This window comes from Phocoena phocoena, chromosome 2, assembly GCF_963924675.1.
Source record: "Phocoena phocoena chromosome 2, mPhoPho1.1, whole genome shotgun sequence".
Classification (NCBI taxonomy): Eukaryota; Metazoa; Chordata; class Mammalia; order Artiodactyla; family Phocoenidae; genus Phocoena; species Phocoena phocoena.
This window is the reverse complement of record NC_089220.1, coordinates 5,020,739-5,040,095: the sequence shown is the minus strand read 5'-3', so window position 1 is coordinate 5,040,095 and position 19,357 is coordinate 5,020,739. Positions and strand designations below refer to the sequence as shown.

General features: G+C 49.2%; 1 protein-coding gene across 1 annotated transcript in view; it reads left to right on the top strand.

Moving 5' to 3' along the window:
* Positions 1 to 268: 268 nt before the first annotated feature.
* Positions 269 to 19,357, top strand: part of CYP46A1 (cytochrome P450 family 46 subfamily A member 1) — a 32,916-nt gene continuing 13,827 nt past the window's right edge. Inside the window, exons 1-5 of the mRNA XM_065872158.1 lie at positions 269 to 481; positions 7,043 to 7,123; positions 7,712 to 7,793; positions 14,325 to 14,398; positions 14,872 to 14,958. Coding sequence (XP_065728230.1) covers positions 360 to 481; positions 7,043 to 7,123; positions 7,712 to 7,793; positions 14,325 to 14,398; positions 14,872 to 14,958 — 446 coding nt within the window. The 5' untranslated portion in view covers positions 269 to 359. The remainder of the gene's footprint in view (positions 482 to 7,042; positions 7,124 to 7,711; positions 7,794 to 14,324; positions 14,399 to 14,871; positions 14,959 to 19,357) is intronic.

Below are 19,357 nucleotides of genomic sequence, written 5' to 3'. Positions count from 1 at the left end.
GAGCTGGGCGGGGGTCTGAGCCAGAAGTGGAGTTGTTATTGGTGGAGATCACATGCTCTGGGCGGGGCCTGGGAGCTGGGCGGAGACAGTGTCGATGTTAGGACGGAGCTTCAGGATGGGCGGTGCGAAGCCGGGGCCGGCCCGGAGAGCTGGAGCCGGAGGCGGAGACGTGGTTGGCGGGGACCGAGCTCCTGGGAGGGGTCGCAGCCGGCGGGGGCGGAGCCGAACGGGCGGGGGCGGTGCTGGGTCGCGCCAGGCCTGGGGCCGAGGCGGCGCGCGGCGCTGACAGCTGAGTCGGCTCGCGGCCTCCCGCCCCCTGCGTGCCCGGCCCCGACCCCGGCCTGGCCTGCCCCGGAGCCATGAGCCCCGGGCTGCTGATGCTGCTCGGCAGCGCCGTCCTGGTCGTCTTCGGCCTCTGCTGCACCTTCGTGCACCGCGCTCGCAGCCGCTACGAGCACATCCCCGGGCCGCCGCGGCCCAGGTGAGCGGGGGGTGGGGGCGGGGACCTGGATGGGGCTCTCGCATGGGGGGCCGGGGGGCCGCGTCCAAGCCGGCATCGGGTCCAGCCTTGCCACTGCGCGCGGCCGCTTGGAAACGGCGGCAGGGAGAGGGGCGCTAACTATTCTTAGTAACAAATTACTCACAGCCGCAGCAGCTGCTAGGCGCCCACCGCGCTCTGCTGGGCCCCGAAAACGTGATGGCAGCGACAACCCTGTTAGGTAGGCGCTATTGTTACCCCATCGTTCAGACGAGGAGACTGAGGCGCGCAGAGGCAAAGTCACCTGCCCAAGGTCACACAGTTGGTAAGCCTAGATTTAAACCCAGGTCAGCCTGGTTCTAAAGTGGGTGCTCTTAACTTTGGGACTTGGATGGGGTCACTCAACCTGGGTTGTCATACACTGTACTTTGGTCACATGCCCCCTCTTTTTTTAAAATTTCTGTCCTGGTATCTCCATTTTGTCTTCTCCTTGGTACTTCCATTCCATCCTCCGCCCTCACCCCACTCACCTTACCTCCCCTCTGCTCCACCAGAAGTTCACCTTTCTGAGGTGTCATTTCTGTGTCATTCAGACGTGTCATTTCTGTGCTCCAAAGGCTTCCCATCACTTAGAACTGAATCTACTTCTAAATTGAGGCTACTCTGGGGCCAGCAAGGCCCCTGCTGGGCTCTCAGAACCCGCTCTGTACTGTTCTAACCCCATGCTTGCTCACTGCTGCCTCCAGTTCTTTCTGCATGCACCCACCCCAGCTGAACCCCTCCTCCCGGGTCTTCCTTTTCCCCACCCACCCTGTATAAAGCCCACCTCCTAGCTCCAAGCTCCTTATGGGGCCATCATCCCTGAAGTTACCTTCTGTTCACCTGTTGACTGTCTGTTCACCTGTTGACTGTCTGTCTCCCCCTTTACAATGTGAGCCCTGGGAGGGCAGGGATACTGTGTGTTCACTTGTGTATCCCCAGAGCCTGGGACATTGCAGATGCTCAATAAATATTTGTTGACTGAGTGAATAAACAAGGGTATTAGACACACTTCTTAAAACCTCAGGACACCAACATTCTGGAAGGCACCCACCTCCAGCACAAGCCGGATGCCCTGGCATTTGAAGCCTGAATCCCTGCTTGGTGGGTTCGGGAAAGATCTCTAGCTGGGGACACAGGGAGGCAACTGTTCTCCCTGCCAGCTCTCTCTCCTCCCAGGTGCCCTCTCCCACCCTTTTCCCTTACTTCACAGCTGTGTCTTCCCCTCCATCTAGATGGTTCTTCCCCCAGCCTTCTAGGCTTGTCTTAAATGCCAGCTCCTCAGGGAGGCCCTACCTGCTCCCACACGCAAATATATTTTGTTCATTTTATAAACGCTAAGTCACCTGAATGGTAATTGGGTAACTATTTGTGCTACCTCTTGTTAAGTGTCTGTCTCTCCCATAGGCCTGTGTCTGTCTTATTCACTGCTGTGCCCCTGACATCTAGCTCAGCATGCACAGTAGACCCTGGATAAACTCTGATCCAAGGTGGATGGTGGAAGGCTCCTGCCAATTCTGTTAGATACACTCTCACCCTTTCAGGTTTTCAAATCAGCCGTCAAGAGCTTGGAATTGAATGAGTTTTGTGCTCATTCTGACAGGCCTCCTCATGACTTGACCTTCTCATAAACCCAAGTGCTTCAAACACTGCAGACCTGAGCCAATCTCTGTGTCTTAAGAAGAGAGAACTTAAGTCACGCTCCTCTCGGCTACTCTCCCCACATCAATTTTTTTAAATTGCATTAAAAAAATAAAGTTATGTATGCCATAACATTTACCCCTTTAAAATGTACAGTGCAGTGCCTTTTAGTTATAGTGACGGAGTTATGCAACCATCACTGCTAGTTCCAGCACATTTTCATCACTGCAAAAAGAAACCCCATAACCATTAGCTGTCACTCCTCATTGCCCCCGGAACTCCCGTAGCCCCTGACAACCACCTAATCTGCCTTCTGTGTGTATAGATTTGCCTGTTTGGGACATTTCATATAAATGGACTCATACAATATTTGACCTTTTGTGTCTGGCTTCTTTCACTTAGCAGCATGTTTCCAAGGGTCATCCATGTAGTAGCATGTGTCCATATATCTTTCCTTTTTATGCCTGAATTCTCCCTCAAGTCTTACACCACAAAATCTACATGTGACCTACAGGTGTGTGGGTGGGTGGAGGAGGCTGAATACAATTTGGGTTGGGCTCTTTATTCTAAGGAGGTCAGCTGAACAGTGCATATACGAAAAGATTTTGGATGAAAAATTGGTTGGTGGTCAAATACAAAACTGCACTAAATGAAGGTTCTGGAACCTCTTTTTAGCATAAATCAGATGCTTTGGCATTCAGAGCCTGGATCCCCAAACCGTGATTGGCAACACCATGGTTGACGAGAAATCTATGCGTATTGGGTCTCCAGTAGTGTGCTTTAGGGCTTTGCCAGCTTGCAGGCAAGGAACCCTCTGCCCTGCAAGAGGCAGCTGCTGTGCTCTCGCAGCCCCAGTCTTCATCCTCTTTATTCTGCAAGAGTCACCAGCAAGATGCCCTCCCTGAGTGCCCTGCTTCTGTGTGCTGATTACAGACAACGTCCTACTGCAACGATCCATGTAACAGCCGAAAACTCAGACCCCATGTTCAGATCCCACATAAACACTTGTAGCCTCTGTATTTCTCTGTCACTGCTCTGAGCTTCCTCATCACCCCCCACTCTCCTGGTAGTGTGGGATGAATGTAAACTTGACAATGCAAAATCTCTCTCCCAGTTTTTATTTCTTTTGTAGTAAGTTTTTCAAAACTCCTGGGCGGTGTTGCTTCTCTCCACCCTCTCCTGCTTGCCGAGTCGCCAGGCCTGGGGGCTGTTCGACCGTTGCTGGGTCGCTCTCGGTGATGGTGGAGACCCACGCTGGCTCTGCTGGGCGGCGCATCCAGGGGACTTGGGGTGCCCGGCTGAGCACTCAACCACCGCATCCCTCTGGCGCGAGGCACTTTCCTGGCCCCGCACCCTCACCCTCACTCCTAGTGGGTGGCCCCCCCCTCAGCCATCTCGTGGGCTCCCGCCACCCCTCTGTGTGGCCTCACAGTGGGCTCTCCAGATGACTTCTGCTCCAGTACTGTCCCAAACTTTCTCTGCCCACAGGAAACCTCGGATTCCCACTGTGCCTGTCGCAGGGTTATAGGAAACCATGCGTGCTGGGGACCGGGCAGGGGAGGGGGATTTTTGCCCTCTCCTCTCTCCCTGGGTTGCTCTGCCATATCCTGTCTACCACCAGGGGCACACCAGGTGGGCTTCGGTCCGCCCCTCCCCATCCCAGGAGTCTACCATCCCCCCCTTCCATCATCCCTCATCTGCTGGTTTCTAACCCCTGGTCTCCGGGCCCTGCCTTCGCCCCCACCCCCAGCGCCCCCTGCAGGAACAGGAAGGAACGGGTCGTAGGCTCCTTTCTTGCCTGGCAGTGAGGACCCCAAGCCACGCCATGCCCTTGACCTTCTTGAGGTGTCACTCACGTGCCTCCCCAGGTGGCTCTGGACTCCGGTGCTTAGGGTGGAGACTCTCAGGCCTGTGAAGGTGAGGAGGGTCCCGACTCTGTTCTCACTCAGGTGACTCAGAACTGAGAATATTCTCTCCAAACCTGCAGCTTTGGGGAGTGACCATGGGTACTAGATTATTCTGGAAATACAGCCAGTCATGTGTGATGTCCACGGTCCATCTTGCTGCAGGCGGGGCGGTGTAAGTTCAAAGCCACTCCCCTCGAGTGGGCGTGGCTGCCCTGCGCCCCGCCGAGCTTCGTAGCGCAGGCCCCGCCCGCCCGCTCTCCCCTCAGTCCCTCACCTCCCGTGCCAGCCAGCGCACGCTCAGCCTTTATTCTCGCCTCCTACTTCCCTGAGCAAATGAACAGCCTGAGACAACTTCCTTCCAGGGCTCTGCCGCCACATCAGCCCCCTTGCCTGCCCTGAGCCCACGTGCCTTCCCCCCTGGGACCTCGGTGCTCCTGGCCAAGGATGCCCACCCCACCCCACCCCCACCACTGCCCCGAGACTCCAGCAATGCCCCCTCTCCTCCGTCATCACTTTTCCTTCTCTTCTGCATCATTCCTATTTTTATGTAATAGGCTGTAACACAAACCTCTTCCCCCTCATTCGCTCCAGCTGCCGCCCCCCATCCCAGCTTTGCACGCCCACAGCAACACCCCCGTCCGAAGCCTGCCTGTCTCTGGCCCCCGTTCCTCCCTCCCCTTCTCTCTTGAATCCACCGCCCGTCAGGCTCTGGCCCCCACCTCTCCACCCAGCTGGGTTTGATCAAGGCCCCGTGACCTCCGTGGAGCTAGACGCATGGTCAGCACTTGGTCCCCATCTTGCCCTGCCACTCCGCTGCTCGGGGCAGGGCGCACCCCTACCTCCTCCTTGAAGCCTTTCTTCTCAGGTTTCCCCCTCTCTCTCCCCTGCATCTCCTGCTCAGTCTTCCTGGCTGGTTGTCCCTTTACTGCCTGTCCCCCCAACAGTGCCTCACTCTTGGGACCTCTCCCCTGTCTACACCCACCCGTTGTGGTCTAACCCAGTCTGTCAACATCACTTCTCTGCTGAGGAGTCTCGCATTGACATCTCCAGCTGGGAGCTCTTCCCTGAACTGCAGCCTCAGGTGCCTACCTGCCTGCTTCCCTTCCGTGTTAGATGGGCAGCGCACACCTAACCGCTCCAAGGCTGGCTCCCAGTTTCATCCACTTGTCTCAGGTTGGTTCCCAGAAGCCGATCCTGAGACAAGAATCGAAGTGTAAGTCGTTTGGGAGGGGTGATCCTGGTGGGGTTTAGGGATTGGATGGAGAGAGAAGGTCAGAAGGTCAATAAAGCAAATTACCTCTGGGGGCAACTGAGATGCAACCCTCCTGGTGAACTCTGGGGCCCAGTGGAACACAGGCTCCCCCCACCCCACCACGAGGTGGAGGGAGAGGGGATCGTTGATGGAGGGCTGCTCTGGGGGGTGTTGAGCTGGAATTTCCAGGCTACTCAGCCTGCGGACAGAGCCGAGAGAGCACAGGGCAGAGACTCGGGTTCTGGCCTTTGGAAGCCCCTCCACCTGCAAGGACAAGGGTGGGGGGCGGGGGCAACAGTGTCCGCTGCCCCCACCAGGCCCCCTCTCAGTCCTCCTCACCTTAGTGAGTGGTATCTCCATCCAACCTCCCAGCGGCCCAGGCCGAAAGCCCCAGGGTCATCCCTGACCCCTGTCTCACCCCCCACATCCAGTCCATCAGCAGGTCCCCTTGGCTTGGCCCACCTTCACGTACGTTCAGAGTCTGACTTCTCATCTCCACTCACAGCCCCCTCACTGGTGCCCCTGCTTCTACCCCTGCCCCCCACACCTGCCCTGTTTACTCTCAGCTCTGCAGCAGCAAGGACAATTCATTTAAAACCCAATTCGGATCCCATCTCTGTTGTGCTCAAAACCCTCCAGTAGCCCCCACTTCACCAAGCTCAAAGAAAAAGTTTGGATAACAGCCCCCAAGGCTGTACACAATCTTCCCCCCATCTTGGTGACCTCATCGTGTACCAGGTTCCCCTCAAGCACTCTGCTCCAGCCACACCGCCTCCCTGCTGTTCCTTGAACTTACCAAGCACTCTCCTACCTCAGGACCTTTGCACCTACGATCCTCTTTGCCTGGAATGTTCGTCCCCCAGATACCTACGTGGCCAAGTTCCTCACTTCTTGCAGTTCACACGTCACCTTCTTAAAGGGATGTTCCCTGACCTGCCTATTTACAATAATCCTCCTACACCCATCCCCAGCTCTCCTTACCTCCCCCAAGTCTGATTTTTCTCCCATCACTGTCTGACTCCCTATTTACTTACTTATTTATTTATTCACTCTGTCTCCTCCCAGGAGAATGTGAGTGCCACGACCCAGAAAACCCCAACTGCAGTTTTGTTGTCGCCCATTCTGGAAGCTGTAGTAAGTCAGCTTGATGGGAATAAACAGGAGACAGGAAGTCACCAGTACCTTGGAATGTGCCTAAGGTGACCCCACACAGGCCTGTTTACAATCTGGTAATCGTACTGCCGAGTTAGCATGACCGAACTATGTCCTGGTGAGAAGGACTGTGGGGGACCCTGGTACCAGCCACGCACCTGGGGCCGGGTGACTTCCTCTTCCCAGCCTCGGTTGCCCTACCTATTAACTACGTTAATAATAGACCCACTTCAGGAGGTGCGGGGAGTTCAGACGGGGTCAAGCTCATCATGGTGCCCAGCATTTAGTAAGTATTCCCTGAATGCCTCAGGTTATTCCTCGTACCAGCCCCCATTCTCTGCACCAGGGAGATGGTCTTATCCCTCTCCATCTTTCGAAGAAGACTTCCAGAGCCAGTCAGACTGAGATTTGCATCCTGCCTGGTGACCCTGAGCCAGGACTGTACCTCTCCGTGCCTCAGTCCTCCCATCTGTGAAGTGGGCCTGATAACGCCAACTTCACAAGGTCCTGTGGGGAAGGGAGCGCTCTTTGACGGTGACTTCCGGTCATCTTAATGTTTCCCATTTCTTCTAGTTTCCTTCTAGGACACCTCCCCTACTTTTGGAAAAAGGATGAGGTTTGTGGCCGCGTGCTCCAAGATATGTTTTTGGATTGGTGGGTCCTAACTTGTCATTTGTTGCCCCTACTCCAGTCTCTGCCCCTCACGAGCCAGCTTCCCCCAATCCCCTAACCCCCAGTCCGGCACACACCCACCTCCCCCGCCCAGGTCATTCCCACCCCCAGCAGTTCCTCCTCTGAGGCACACAAGGGTGGTTCAGAAGGCAAGCTCTGCCTTTTGCCAACTGCGTGGCCTTAGACCGGGCACCAGAAGCTCTCTGAGCCTCAGTTTCTTCATCTGTAAATTGGGTGGGGGTGTGACTAGGTAACAGTCATTGTTTAGGGTGGTGCTTTACACTTTTCAGAGACGTGATATTGCTTGATTCCCAGCACAACCTTTTGGGGCAAAGGAGGAGGATAGCAACCCTATTTCATGGATTTGGAGACTGAGGGCAGTGGGGGGATGTGACTCAGCAGTGAGTCAACAGCAAGGCAGAACCTTGGCCCCAGACCCCTGCTGAGACCTGCCCCCCCCCCCACCCCCAGGGATGGGATGCCCTGTTTCTCCAGCTGAGCCTGGGCTGATCTGATGACATTCACATCTCTGGTAGTTGACAGCCTCCTTTGCATCACTTTGGTTCCCAGGGCTAAGAAGTACGGACCTGTCGTGCGGGTCAATGTCTTCCACAAAACCTCGGTCATCGTCACGAGCCCCGAGTCGGTCAAGGTAGGAGACAGAGTGGTTTCCGAGGGGAGCCCTCCTCCTCCCTGGGATGGGTGCATGAAAGTCTACCCCCAGGGACTGTGGGAGAAACGTTCCAGAGTCACGCGCATTTGGGCTGGTTTCCCAAGGATCCTGAAGGGGACAGCATCTTTCCCTCTAACCACCCACTTTTTGGCAGTGGGGTTGGGGGCCTCCTAAAAGCAGGGCTGTTTGATGTGGATAGTGAGTTATTGCTAGACTCTTCTGGGCTGGGAGTTTTACCCAGCTGGTGCACACGTGCCTGGTTAGTTCACCTCTCTTAGAAGTTCCTTCATCTGCGAGGTGGGATTATAACCCCTTTCTTTAAAGACTATGATGGGAACTAAATATTGATCCATTTATTTAACAAATAAAGGGTCAAAAGATGCTTCAACATGCACTTTTCTATGTGCTTCACAATTATTAACCCATTTAATCCACAGAGGGGTAGGGACTCTTGTTAGTCCCCATTTTAGAGGTGAGGAAACAGAGACAGGCAGCATTAGTTGGCCTATAATATGTGCAGGCTGGCGTCTGCCATATAAGTACTAAGAATGGCCAGTTGGCAGAACTGGGCTTAAATCTGGGCTCTGCCACCAACTGGCTATGGAACCTTGGACAAATTACTGTTTCACTCTGAGCCATAATTTCCTCGTCTGTAAAATAGGGATGATGCCTCTCTTACAGGTGCTTATAAGAATGGAACTGATGAATTGGGAGATTGGGATTGACATATATATACACTAATATGTATAAAATAGATAACTAATAAGAACCTGCTGTATAGCACAGGGGACTCCACTTCGCTGTACAGTAGAAACTAATACAACGTTGTAAAACAACTATACCCCAATAAAATAAAATTTAAAAAAGAATGGAACTGAAATAATGTGTGTGAACCATCTAGCCCGTGCATGGCACACAGCAAGTGCTCAATAAACGATTGTGCTGTGATTCTCATGGTGGGTACTGAGCTGATGTGCGGGGGTGATGCTCTGCTCAGGCAGTGGCTGTGGTGACACTAAGGGGGACAAAATACAGCTTGGGGTCTAGATCACAAGACAAGTTGAATGACCATGGTGTCTCTAACAGGATGTTAAAAGTCATTTTATTTTTAAAAAGTTTCATTGCAAATACAGACACATGCCTTAAGACTTTTAATAGCATGCTACCAAAAACCATACACAAGACCTTCACGATGCTCGATGAGATAAGAACTTGAAAGACATATATTAATATGATGAATTACATCGCTTAGCATTTAAGTGTTAAATCAGCACTTCCTGGTCATGATACAATTTGTTCCTGGATACGATTTGCTCATCTTTTGCTAAGAATTTTTGTTTCTATATTTTTTCTTCTCTTGATCCCTGGCTTTGGGATCAAGTTAATAGGCCTCATAAGATGAGTTGGGAAATGGTCCCTCTCCTCTGTTTTCTGAAAGAGTTTGTATAGGAGTAGTGTTATTTCTTCCTTTAACGTTTGATAGAATTTACCAGTGAAGCCATCTGGGCTTGGCATTTTCTTTGAAGGAAGTGTTTTTGTTTTTTTTAAATTATGCAGTCAGTTTTTAAAGTTGATATATGGCGATTAAGATTTTCTATTTTTTCTTGAGTTTTGTATCTTTCAAGGAATCTCTCCTAAATTGTTGAAATTACTGATAAAAAATTGTCCACAATATTTATTTATTATCTTTATCATGTCTACTGGATCTCTGGACATGTCCCCTCTTTCGTTCCTGAGAACAGTAATTTGGGTTTTCTTTTATCTTATTGAACAAGCTGGCAAGAGGTTTCTCAATCATATTCATCTTTTCAAAGACCCACCTTTGGTTTATTGGTTTTCTCCATTGTTTGTTTCCTATTTTATTGATTTCTGCTCTTTTTTTTTTTTTTTTTTTTGCGGTACGCGGGCCTCACTGTTGTGGCCTCTCCCGTTGCGGAGCACAGGCTCCGGACGCGCAGGCCCAGCGGCCATGGCTCACGGACCCAGCCGCTCCGCGGCACATGGGATCCTCCCGGACCGGGGCACGAAACCGCATCCCCTGCATCGGCAGGCGCACTCTCAACCACTGCGCCACCAGGGAAGCCCCAATTTCTGCTCCTTTTTATTTCCTTCCTCTACTCACTGTCAGTTTGTTCTTGTTCTAATTTTTTAAGGTGATAGCTTAGGTAATTGATTTTAGATTTTGTTTCCTTTCTAATATAGGCATTTAAAGCTTTACGTTTCCCTGTAAGCCCTACTTTAGCACAAATATACCACACATTTCAATATGTTGTGCTTTTATTTTCATTCAGTTTAAAATAATTTCTTAATTCCCTTGTGATTACTTCTTTGAACCATGGATTATTTAAACGTGTGTTGTTCAATTTCTAAGTATTATAAGATGTTCCAGATATTTTTCTTTTATTGATTTCTAATTTAATTCTGTAAGGTCAGAGAAAGTGTTCTTCATGATTTCAATCCTTTAAAATTAATTGAAGCTTGTTGTATGGCCTAGTATATGGTCTATATTTGTGAACGTTTGTGAGCACTTAAAAAAAAACATATGTTCTGTAATTGTTGGAGTGTTTTAGAAATGTCAGTTAGGTGAAGTTGGTTGATAGTGTTCTTTGAATCTTCTAAATCATTACTAATTTACTTTCTACACGTTCTAGCATGCAGAAAGTAAATTACTCTCTACTGAGAGAGGAGTGTTAAACTCTCTAACCCCATCATGGAATTGTCCATTTTTACTCTCAGTTCTATCAATTTTGATTCATGTATTTTGAAGTTGAGTTACCAGGTGTGTACACATTAAGCAAAGTTATATCTTTGTGATGAATTGATCCCTTTATCTTTAGAAATTTCCCCTTTTTCCTTGGTAGTATTCCACTTCCTGAAGTATATTTTGTTTGGTATTAATATAGCCACTCCAGCTGTCTTATGTTTAGTGTTTCATGGCATATCTTTTTCTATCCTTTTCCTTTCTTTTTGGCCATGCCATGTGGCATGCAGGATGTTAGTTCCCTGACCAGGGATCGAACCCATGCCCCCTACAGTGGAAGCGCAGAGTCCTAACCACTGGACTGCCAGGGAATTCCCTCTATCCTTTTACTTTTTATTATTATTTATTTTTTAAAATTTATTTCACTTATTTATTCTTGGCTGTGCTGGATCTTTGTTGCTGCATGTGGGTTTTCTCTAGTTGCAGCAAGTGGGGGCTACTCTTCATTGAGGTGTGTGTGCTTATTGTGGTGGCTTCTCTTGTTGCAGAGCACAGGCTCTAGGCATGCGGGATTCAGTAGTTGTGGCATGCAGGCTCAGCAGTTCTGGCTCGTGGGCTCTAGACCGCAGGCTCAGTAGTTGTGGCACACAACTATTTAGTTGCTTAGTTGCTCCATGGCATGTGGGATCCTCCCGGACCAGGGCTCGAACCCCCATCCCCTGAATTGGCAGGTGCACCCTTAACCACTGTGCCACTAGGAAAGCCCTATCCTTTTACTTTTAACCTATCTGGAATTTTATATTTCAAGTGGGTTTCTTATAGATAGCATATAGTGGAGTTTTGCTATTTCAGTCAATCTGAAAATCTCTGCCTTTTAATTGGAGTGCTTAGGTCATTTACATTTAATGTAATTATTGATGTGGTTAAGTTTAAATATACCATGCTGTTGTTTGTTTTCTATTTGATCCACCTGTTTTTTGTTCCCTTTTCCTCCTTTCCTGCCTTTTAGATTGAGTATGTTTTAGTATTCCATTTTATATCCACTATTGTCTTATTAGCCTCTTTCTCTCTCTTTGTGGTTGTCCTAGGATTCATAGGATAATCTTTAACTTATATCAATCTATCTTCAAATAATATTATATCACTTCATCTCTGTTTACTTTTAAGACTTTCTCTTTATCACTGGGCTCGGAAATTTGATTATGATCCACCTTGGTGTGCCTTTCTTTGTGTTAATTCTATGTAGGATTCTTTGAACTTCTTGGATACGTGGGTTCCTTGAGCATATTTGTAAAATTGTAATAAATGTGTTAAGGTTCTTGTCTGTGAATTCCGTCATCTCCATTATTTCTAGGCTTGGTTATAGTCAGATTTTCCTGCTCTTTGGCACGTCTAGTGGTTATATGCTGCACAATGGACATTGTGACGTGTACATTGCTGAGCGCTCAGTTCTGTTTTACTCCTTTAAAGAGTGCTGGACTTCATTCTGGCAGATCACTTGGATCCTCTCCAGGTTGCTTTAAGGCTTTTGAGGGTTGATCAAGTGTAGGCTTTTACTCTAGAGCTAGTTTAGCCCCACGACTAAGGAGTAACCCTTCTGAGGACTCTAATAAAGGCCTTGTGTCTGAGGTTTAACTGTGGCCAATGGGGACTTGAACAATTCTGAGCTTGTTTGAGCTCTGAGAATCGTTTAGCCTATAGTTACCCAGTAACTCTCCTTTCCCCAGAAATTTTTTACCCGGTCTTGTGGAGTTTCACTCTACACATGCCCAGATTGGTAGTTATACAAAGATACAGGGGATCCCTGTGCAGATTTCTGCACAGGACCTCCTTCTCTGCATAGCTTCCTCCTCTTGAGTCCTCTGCCCTACAAATTCTAGGCTTTTCTGGCCTGCCTGGACTCTGACCTCTGTCTTATTAATTTGGAAAGCCTGCTGGGCTGTATTTGAGTTTATTCTTTAAGTGCCTTTGTCCTAAAATTGCCTCTGGGCCGAAAGCTGTAGGGCTCCTATATTGTAGGGCTCTTGTTTTTTTTTTTTTTTTTTTTCCTTTTCCTTCTGTCATGGTTCACTGCCCACTGTCTAAAAGCAGACATTGCATAATTTTTGCTTATTTTTCTGGCTGTTTATGGCCGGAGGGAAAGTGCCTAGCAGTTACTCCTCTATGGGCAGAAGTGCACTGTCAGAATGGGCAACAGAAGGCAGCAAGGTGCTGGGGGTTCCCTGTGCATCCCTCATGTCCCAGAGCCCAGCTCACTGGGCCAAACAAAGGATCTGTGGTTCCAGAGACAGCAGGCTGTGGGGACCCTGGTCAGAGACTGTGCTGAGGCTGTTCTGCCTCAGGGGGTGCACCTCAGTTCAGGTGGGGAAGGGCTGGCACAGACCTTGGACTACCCAGAGGTATTTAAGTAGGGCCTGGGAGGTGGGCCTTTACTGCCAAGGTCTTTTTGCAGAAGAGGAAACCAGCAGACATAGGATAGTGACAGAACTTGGTTTACAAATGACAGTTTGGGGGTAGGGGTGGGGTCCCCGGGATGTGGCTTGTGAGCTGAAGTCAACATTTCTGGGGTTTCCTTTGAGCTGAAAATTTGGCTTAGATTCCCAGGAGCTAAGTCCACAGTCACCAGCAGCCCCTGGGTTTAATGGATAGCAGAGATGTCACCTTACTGCGTCCCAGTGCCCACAGGGTAAAGCCAAGAGTCCCGCAAGGCAGGCTTCGGGGGTCTGGCCCAGCAGCCTCTCCAGCCCCCCTGCTGCTGCCCCTCCCCTGCCTCCACACCTCCACTCCTCTGCCCGAATGCACCACCATGTGACAGGGGTTCTCCTACCTGTATCACAGCTTTCTCTCCCCTCGCCCCCGCAGCAAATTGCCTGGATTCAAATCCTATGGCCACCATTTACCATGTGGTGACCCTGGGCCAGTTTTAAACTTCCGTTTTTCACCTAGATGTACGATGAGCATAAAAATACCACCCACGTCTTAGGGTTGATTGGGCATTAAATGAACCCTAGGGCGCTGGTGTGCATTTGGCATTCATGGAGCACCTGCTGTGTGCCAGGTGCCGTTCTCTGCACTTTTCACGTAGAAACAATTTTCTCTTCACAGCAACCCTACCAGGCAGGTACTCTCCCGAATCCCATCTTGTAAAATAAGGAAACAGGGGCAGAGGAGGTGAGTAACTCACCCACGGTCATAGAGTTGGCAAGTGGTGGAGTGAAATATTTGAGCCAGATTCAGATTTAAGCCAGTGGAACCCACAGCCTGGGCTGTGCTGCCTCAAAAGCTGCTAGCTAATGTTACTGTTGCTACCCTCCTGCTCTTGGTGAGGAAGTGGACCCTTCCTCCAGGAAGCCTTCCTTGACTTCCACGGCTGCGTTGGCACTAACAACACTGAATCTGTGCTGAGTGTCTCTCCTGTGTCCTAGAAGCCCTCCTACCAGGCTTCTCCCCTTCCCCACTCTGGTTTCAGAGCAGCCCAGGCCTTTTCTTGTTGCCACTTTGGAAGGTGGCGTGGTGTGGGCTCCTGAGTGTGGGCATTGGAGTGAGGAAGCCACCCTGCATCAGTCCCCAGCTGTGTGACCACAGGAAAAAATCACTTCACCGCTCTGTGCCCCGCTTTCCTCATCCCTGAAAGACAGGACTTCCGGAGGGAGTAGGTGAGATCACTCATATGGGCGTTCACGCCGTAGCTGGCCCTCAGCTCAGGGTGATTATTTGGAGGGTGTTTCGAAAGAGACAAGAAAACTGCTGACTCTTCTGCAGCCTCTCATGGGTGCACAAGCTCATGTTGTTTTTCTGGGGATGTTTAGAAGTTCCTGATGTCAACCAAATACAACAAGGACTCCAAGATGTACCACGCGATCCAGACTGTGTTTGGTGAGAGGTAAGATGCGAGGAGGTGTCTGGGGCGAGGCCAGGAGAGCCTCTGGCTGCAAGTGGAGGGTTCACAGGGTCCAGAGTTTTGGATGTAGCATTAAGTCCCAATACCCTGGCTGCCGAGCGCACAACAGGGGCCATCCGTGGTGGTCACCGCTCTTGTCACCAGCACCTTCCTTCTCACCCGTTCCCCTCCGGATGGCAGGTGGGAATGCAGGGGTCACTGAGGTTGGGGCACACAATCACCCTTATGTATGTACGTATGTATTATGGTAAAATTCACATCACATAAAATTCACCGTTTTAACCGCATTGGAATTACAATTCAGTGGCATTGTTACATTCACCATGTGGTGCAACCATCACCATTGTCTGGTTCTAGAACATCTTCATCACCCCAAAAGGTGACCCGACCCCGTCAGGCAGTCAATTCTCATTCCTTCACCCGTTTCTCACATCAAGCGTTTGTCTCTTCCGCAGGCTGTTTGGCCAAGGCTTAGTGTCCGAATGTGACTATGAACGCTGGCACAAACAGCGGAGGGTCATGGACCTGGCCTTCAGCCGGAGGTGAGTGTGGCCGCAGACAGGCCCTGGGGTCATGGCTGGTTGCTCAGAGGCGGTGCTGGGCTGCCAACCTGGGTGGGCTTGGCAAGGGAGAGTCTTCATTGGAAGGGGCTTCACCTTCACCCAGGCTGAAGGGAGAGAGGAAGGGCACGGCATTACTGGTCAAAGAGAGACCAAGACAGCCAGCGGGGTGGGCGTCAGAGGGGCCCCCAAGTAGTCTGTGAGCGTCAGGAGCTGAATGACCATGATGCCTGGAGGTGTGGGGTCCCTGTCCCCCAGCAGCTCCCTTGGCTCAGACTTTATCACTCCTTGTCTGGGCTTTTTCATTTATTATAGTTTTCATTTTTTGGTAGCATTTTATTTTTAAAGTAGCTGTTTTCACAAGATATAATCCAAATACTATACAACTCACCCATTTACAGGTACAATTCAATGGTTTTCAGTATATTCACAAACGTGTACAACCATCACCATGGTTGATTGTAAAACATTTTCATCACCCCCCAAACCAGTCACTCCTTATATCCTGTCAATGCCTGCCGCTTCTGACAACCACTAATTTAATTTCTGTCTCTATGGGTTTTCATATTCTATACATTTCTTATAAATGGAATCATACAACATTTCTTTTATGCCTGGTTTATTTCACTTAGCATAATATTTTCAAGGCTCATCCACATTATAGCGTGTATCAGAACTTCATTCCCTTTTATTACCAAATAAGATTCCGTTGTATGAACATACCACATTTAATGTTCCATTCATCAGTTGATGGACATTTAAGTTGTTTTTACTTTTTGGCTATTGCGAATAATGCTGCTATCAACATTTTTGGGTGGATATATTTCTCTTGGGTATATAGTAATGGGATTGCTGGGTCATATGGTAATTCTATGTTTAACATTTTGAGGAAGATGATCTTTTATTTTGATATAATTTCAAATTTACAGAAAAATTGTCAGAATAGTCTAAGGGACTTCTGTATATCTTTTACCCAGATCCACTTAACTGTTTATGGTTTAAATCACCATATGTTTTGTCATTTCTTCTTTATGTGTATATATAAATATATTTATAATTTTCTCTGTGTGTGTGTATGTATATACATTTTTGCATAGTGCATGTTTTTTAAATTTTTTGAGAGTAAGTTGGAGACATTGTAATCTCTTCCCTTAAATGCTTCTGTGTGTATTTCCTATGATCACGGACATTCTTTTACATGACAGCAGTTCAGTTATCAAAATGAGGACATCTAACATTAATCCAATACTGTTATCTTATCCATAATCCATATTCAAATTTTGTCACTTGTGTAAGGACAGCTTTTTGTATTCTTGTCTAGGATCCAATCCAGGTCCATGTGTCAGGTTTAGTTACCGTATCTCTTTATTTTATTTATTTTTTTAATTTTAAGTAATTTAATTAAATTAATTCATTTATTTTTGGCTGCATTGGGTGTTGGTTGCTGCACGCAGGCTTTTCTCTAGTTGCGGCGAGCGGGGGCTAATCTTCGCTGCGGTGCGTGTGCTTCTTATCGCAATGCCTTCTCTTTCTGCAGAGCACGGTCTCTAAGCCCATGGGCTTCAGTAGTTGTGGCACACGGGCTCAGTAGTTGTGGCTCATGGGCTCTAGAGAGCAGGCTCAGTATTTGTGGCCCACGGGCTTAGTTGCTCCGCAACGTGGGATCTTCCCAGACCAGGGCTCGAACCCACGTCCCCTGAATTGGCAGGCAGATTCTTAACCACTTCGCTACCAGGGAAGTCCCAGTTACCATACCTCTTTAGCCTCCTTCATTCTAGAACAGTTTTTAGTCTTTCCTTAAATTTCTTGACCTTAAGATTACAGGCCAATTTCCTAGAACATCCTTCAGTTTTGTTTGTCTGCTATTTCTGTTCAGTTACACTCAGGTTGTGCCTTTTTTGGTGGGAATGGCCCAGGAGTAATGTTGTATCCTCCTTACGGCATTGTTATCTGGAAGCATGTGTTGATCTGTCTCATTGTTGGAGATGTTAACTGCTCCCTTGGTTAAGGGAGCCTCCAGGCTTCTCCACTGTGCAGTTACTGTTTTGTATGCAGTCTGTGGACAACCGTATAAACATTTTCACCTAGACTTTAGTCACAGCCTCCTCCCTGGCCTCCCCACCTCCTGTTTCCCTCCTCCAATGCATCCACCTGACCGCCCTGGAGAGATCTTGCTGAAACTCAGATCTGACCACCTCTCTCCTCTGTCCTGAAGCCTTCAGTGGCTCCCTATGACCTGAAAGATGAAGGTCAGACCTCACTCCCCCTTAGTCTGCCCCTGAGACCCCTCCAACATTTGGACCCTCTCACCTCCACCTTTCTGGAAACGCTGGGCTCTTTCTGGCATCTCTGCCTGTGTTGCTGCCATTCCCTCTGCCTTCTGTGCTACCCCAAGAAATTCCTCTGACTCCTTTGATACCCAGCTAAGATGTCACTGCTTTGGGGAACTGTTTCCTGACCTTCCAAGACTGAGTTCATGTCTCCATGATGGCTCTTGTCACATCCACTGCAAAGATTCTCATTCAATCTGCCTCCCTCACTAGACCTCGGGTCCGTGAAGGCAGAAGATGTACCCTGTTCCTGGACCCCTGCACCCAGCACGGCACCAGGCACTTCACAAGCCCTCCAGGAATGTCCATAGAATGAATGCATGGAATGGTCTTGGTCTTACTGGAAAGTTGCCAGGAATGATAAAAGGAATAGACTAGAAGGAGGCATTTATTTAATGAATACTTGTGCCAAGTGCCAGGGTTATGAAGGCCAACCAAGGTGATGTGGTCCTACCCTCAGGAAGCTTTGAGGTTATGGGAGGACATAGATTCTAACCAGATGGCCGCCCATAGTGCTCATGATATAAATACCAGCAGCACTGTTTTGGTTGACCCTCTCCATTACACTGAACCTCACGTTTTTTTGTTTTTTTTTTTTTTTTGCGGTACGCGGGCCTCTCACTGCTGTGGCCTCTCCCGTTGCGGAGCACATGCTCTGGACGCGCAGGCTCAGCGGCCGTGGCTCACGGGCCCAGCCGCTCCGCGGCATGTGGGATCTTCCCGGACCGGGGCACGAACCCACGTCCCCTGCATCGGCAGGCGGACTCTCAACCACTGCGCCACCAGGGAAGCCCCAGTCCGATTATTTTGTATCTGCAGTAGCTGCAAGGGATTCAGTACTGGTGTGGTAACCAGCACATGAGCTCCAAATAGTCAATTTGAATGTGATTTTTAAAAAAAAAAAAAGACAACTACAAAGAATCTTGCAAATAAATATATACTTGCAAACCATGTAAGTGTTATGAAAAAGAAGTCCAGGGTACTATGGGAGCATGTATTGGGACTACTTAGGCTTAAGAGACATTTCCCTGAGAATGTGGCATTTGACTGTCCACCTGGAGAGAGGGCAGATGTTAAGGTGTTATGAGGCATAGGGATGGAGGGTGGGAGGGGAGACAGCTCAGGCAGAGGGGACAACATGGGCAAAGGCCCTGAGAAAGGAAGGAGCATTGGGCTTTGGAGAAGATAACAGGTCATTGTAACAGGAGAGCAGTGCTGCAGGCAGGAATGAACAAGAGCAGACAGCCTCCTGGGCCCAGGTGAGGATTTACCCTCCCTCACAACAGGGTGCTTCAAAGCATTTTAGGTGGGCAAGGGACCAGATTCGAGTGGTGCTTTCATTATATGCCTGGGCCACAGAGAACAAGACATGCAGCCAGCATGGGGTGGGAGCAGCAGTGACCAGACAGATGCTGGGGCCTGTGCTAGAGCTGGGAAACAGAGCAGGGCTGGCTGATCGGCAACGAAGAGTGGATAGTCTTTCCTAATTAAAAAAGTTATTCTTTTTTTTTTCTCTTCCCCAATTTGCTCTCTTTACTGTTTTTTAAAACCTCTTATTTGGAAATAATTTCAAATTTCTAGATAAGTTTCAAGAATAAGAATAGGAGAAAAAAACACCCTTATACCCTTTACCCAGATTGCTAACATTAAAAACGACTTTTAATTTCAAAAGCAGCACTTTCTCTTTGTAAAAATTCAGAAATATGTAATGTACAAAGGGACAAGTTCCCCCCTTTCCACTCCCTCAGGGATACCATTTTTGTGAGTTTGGAGCACATCCTTCCATACCTCTTTCTAAGCTGTATGCCAGGCAGACAAGCCAGGTAGCTGTGCCGGGACAGGGGCGCTGTGGGTTGGGAGCTCTGGGTCAGAGGACTCACTTCTGTGTAGGGCTGGGCACTATGATTGCTCAAGGACAGAGAGTGAAATGGGATAACAAAAGGCTGCAGATGGTGGCCCCAGGCAGGGCAGGTAAGGAGAGTGGGCAGTGCAACCAAGAGGTTGGAGGGGAAACTTCATAGACTCTAAGAGGCCCCAGAGGCCTTTCTTCC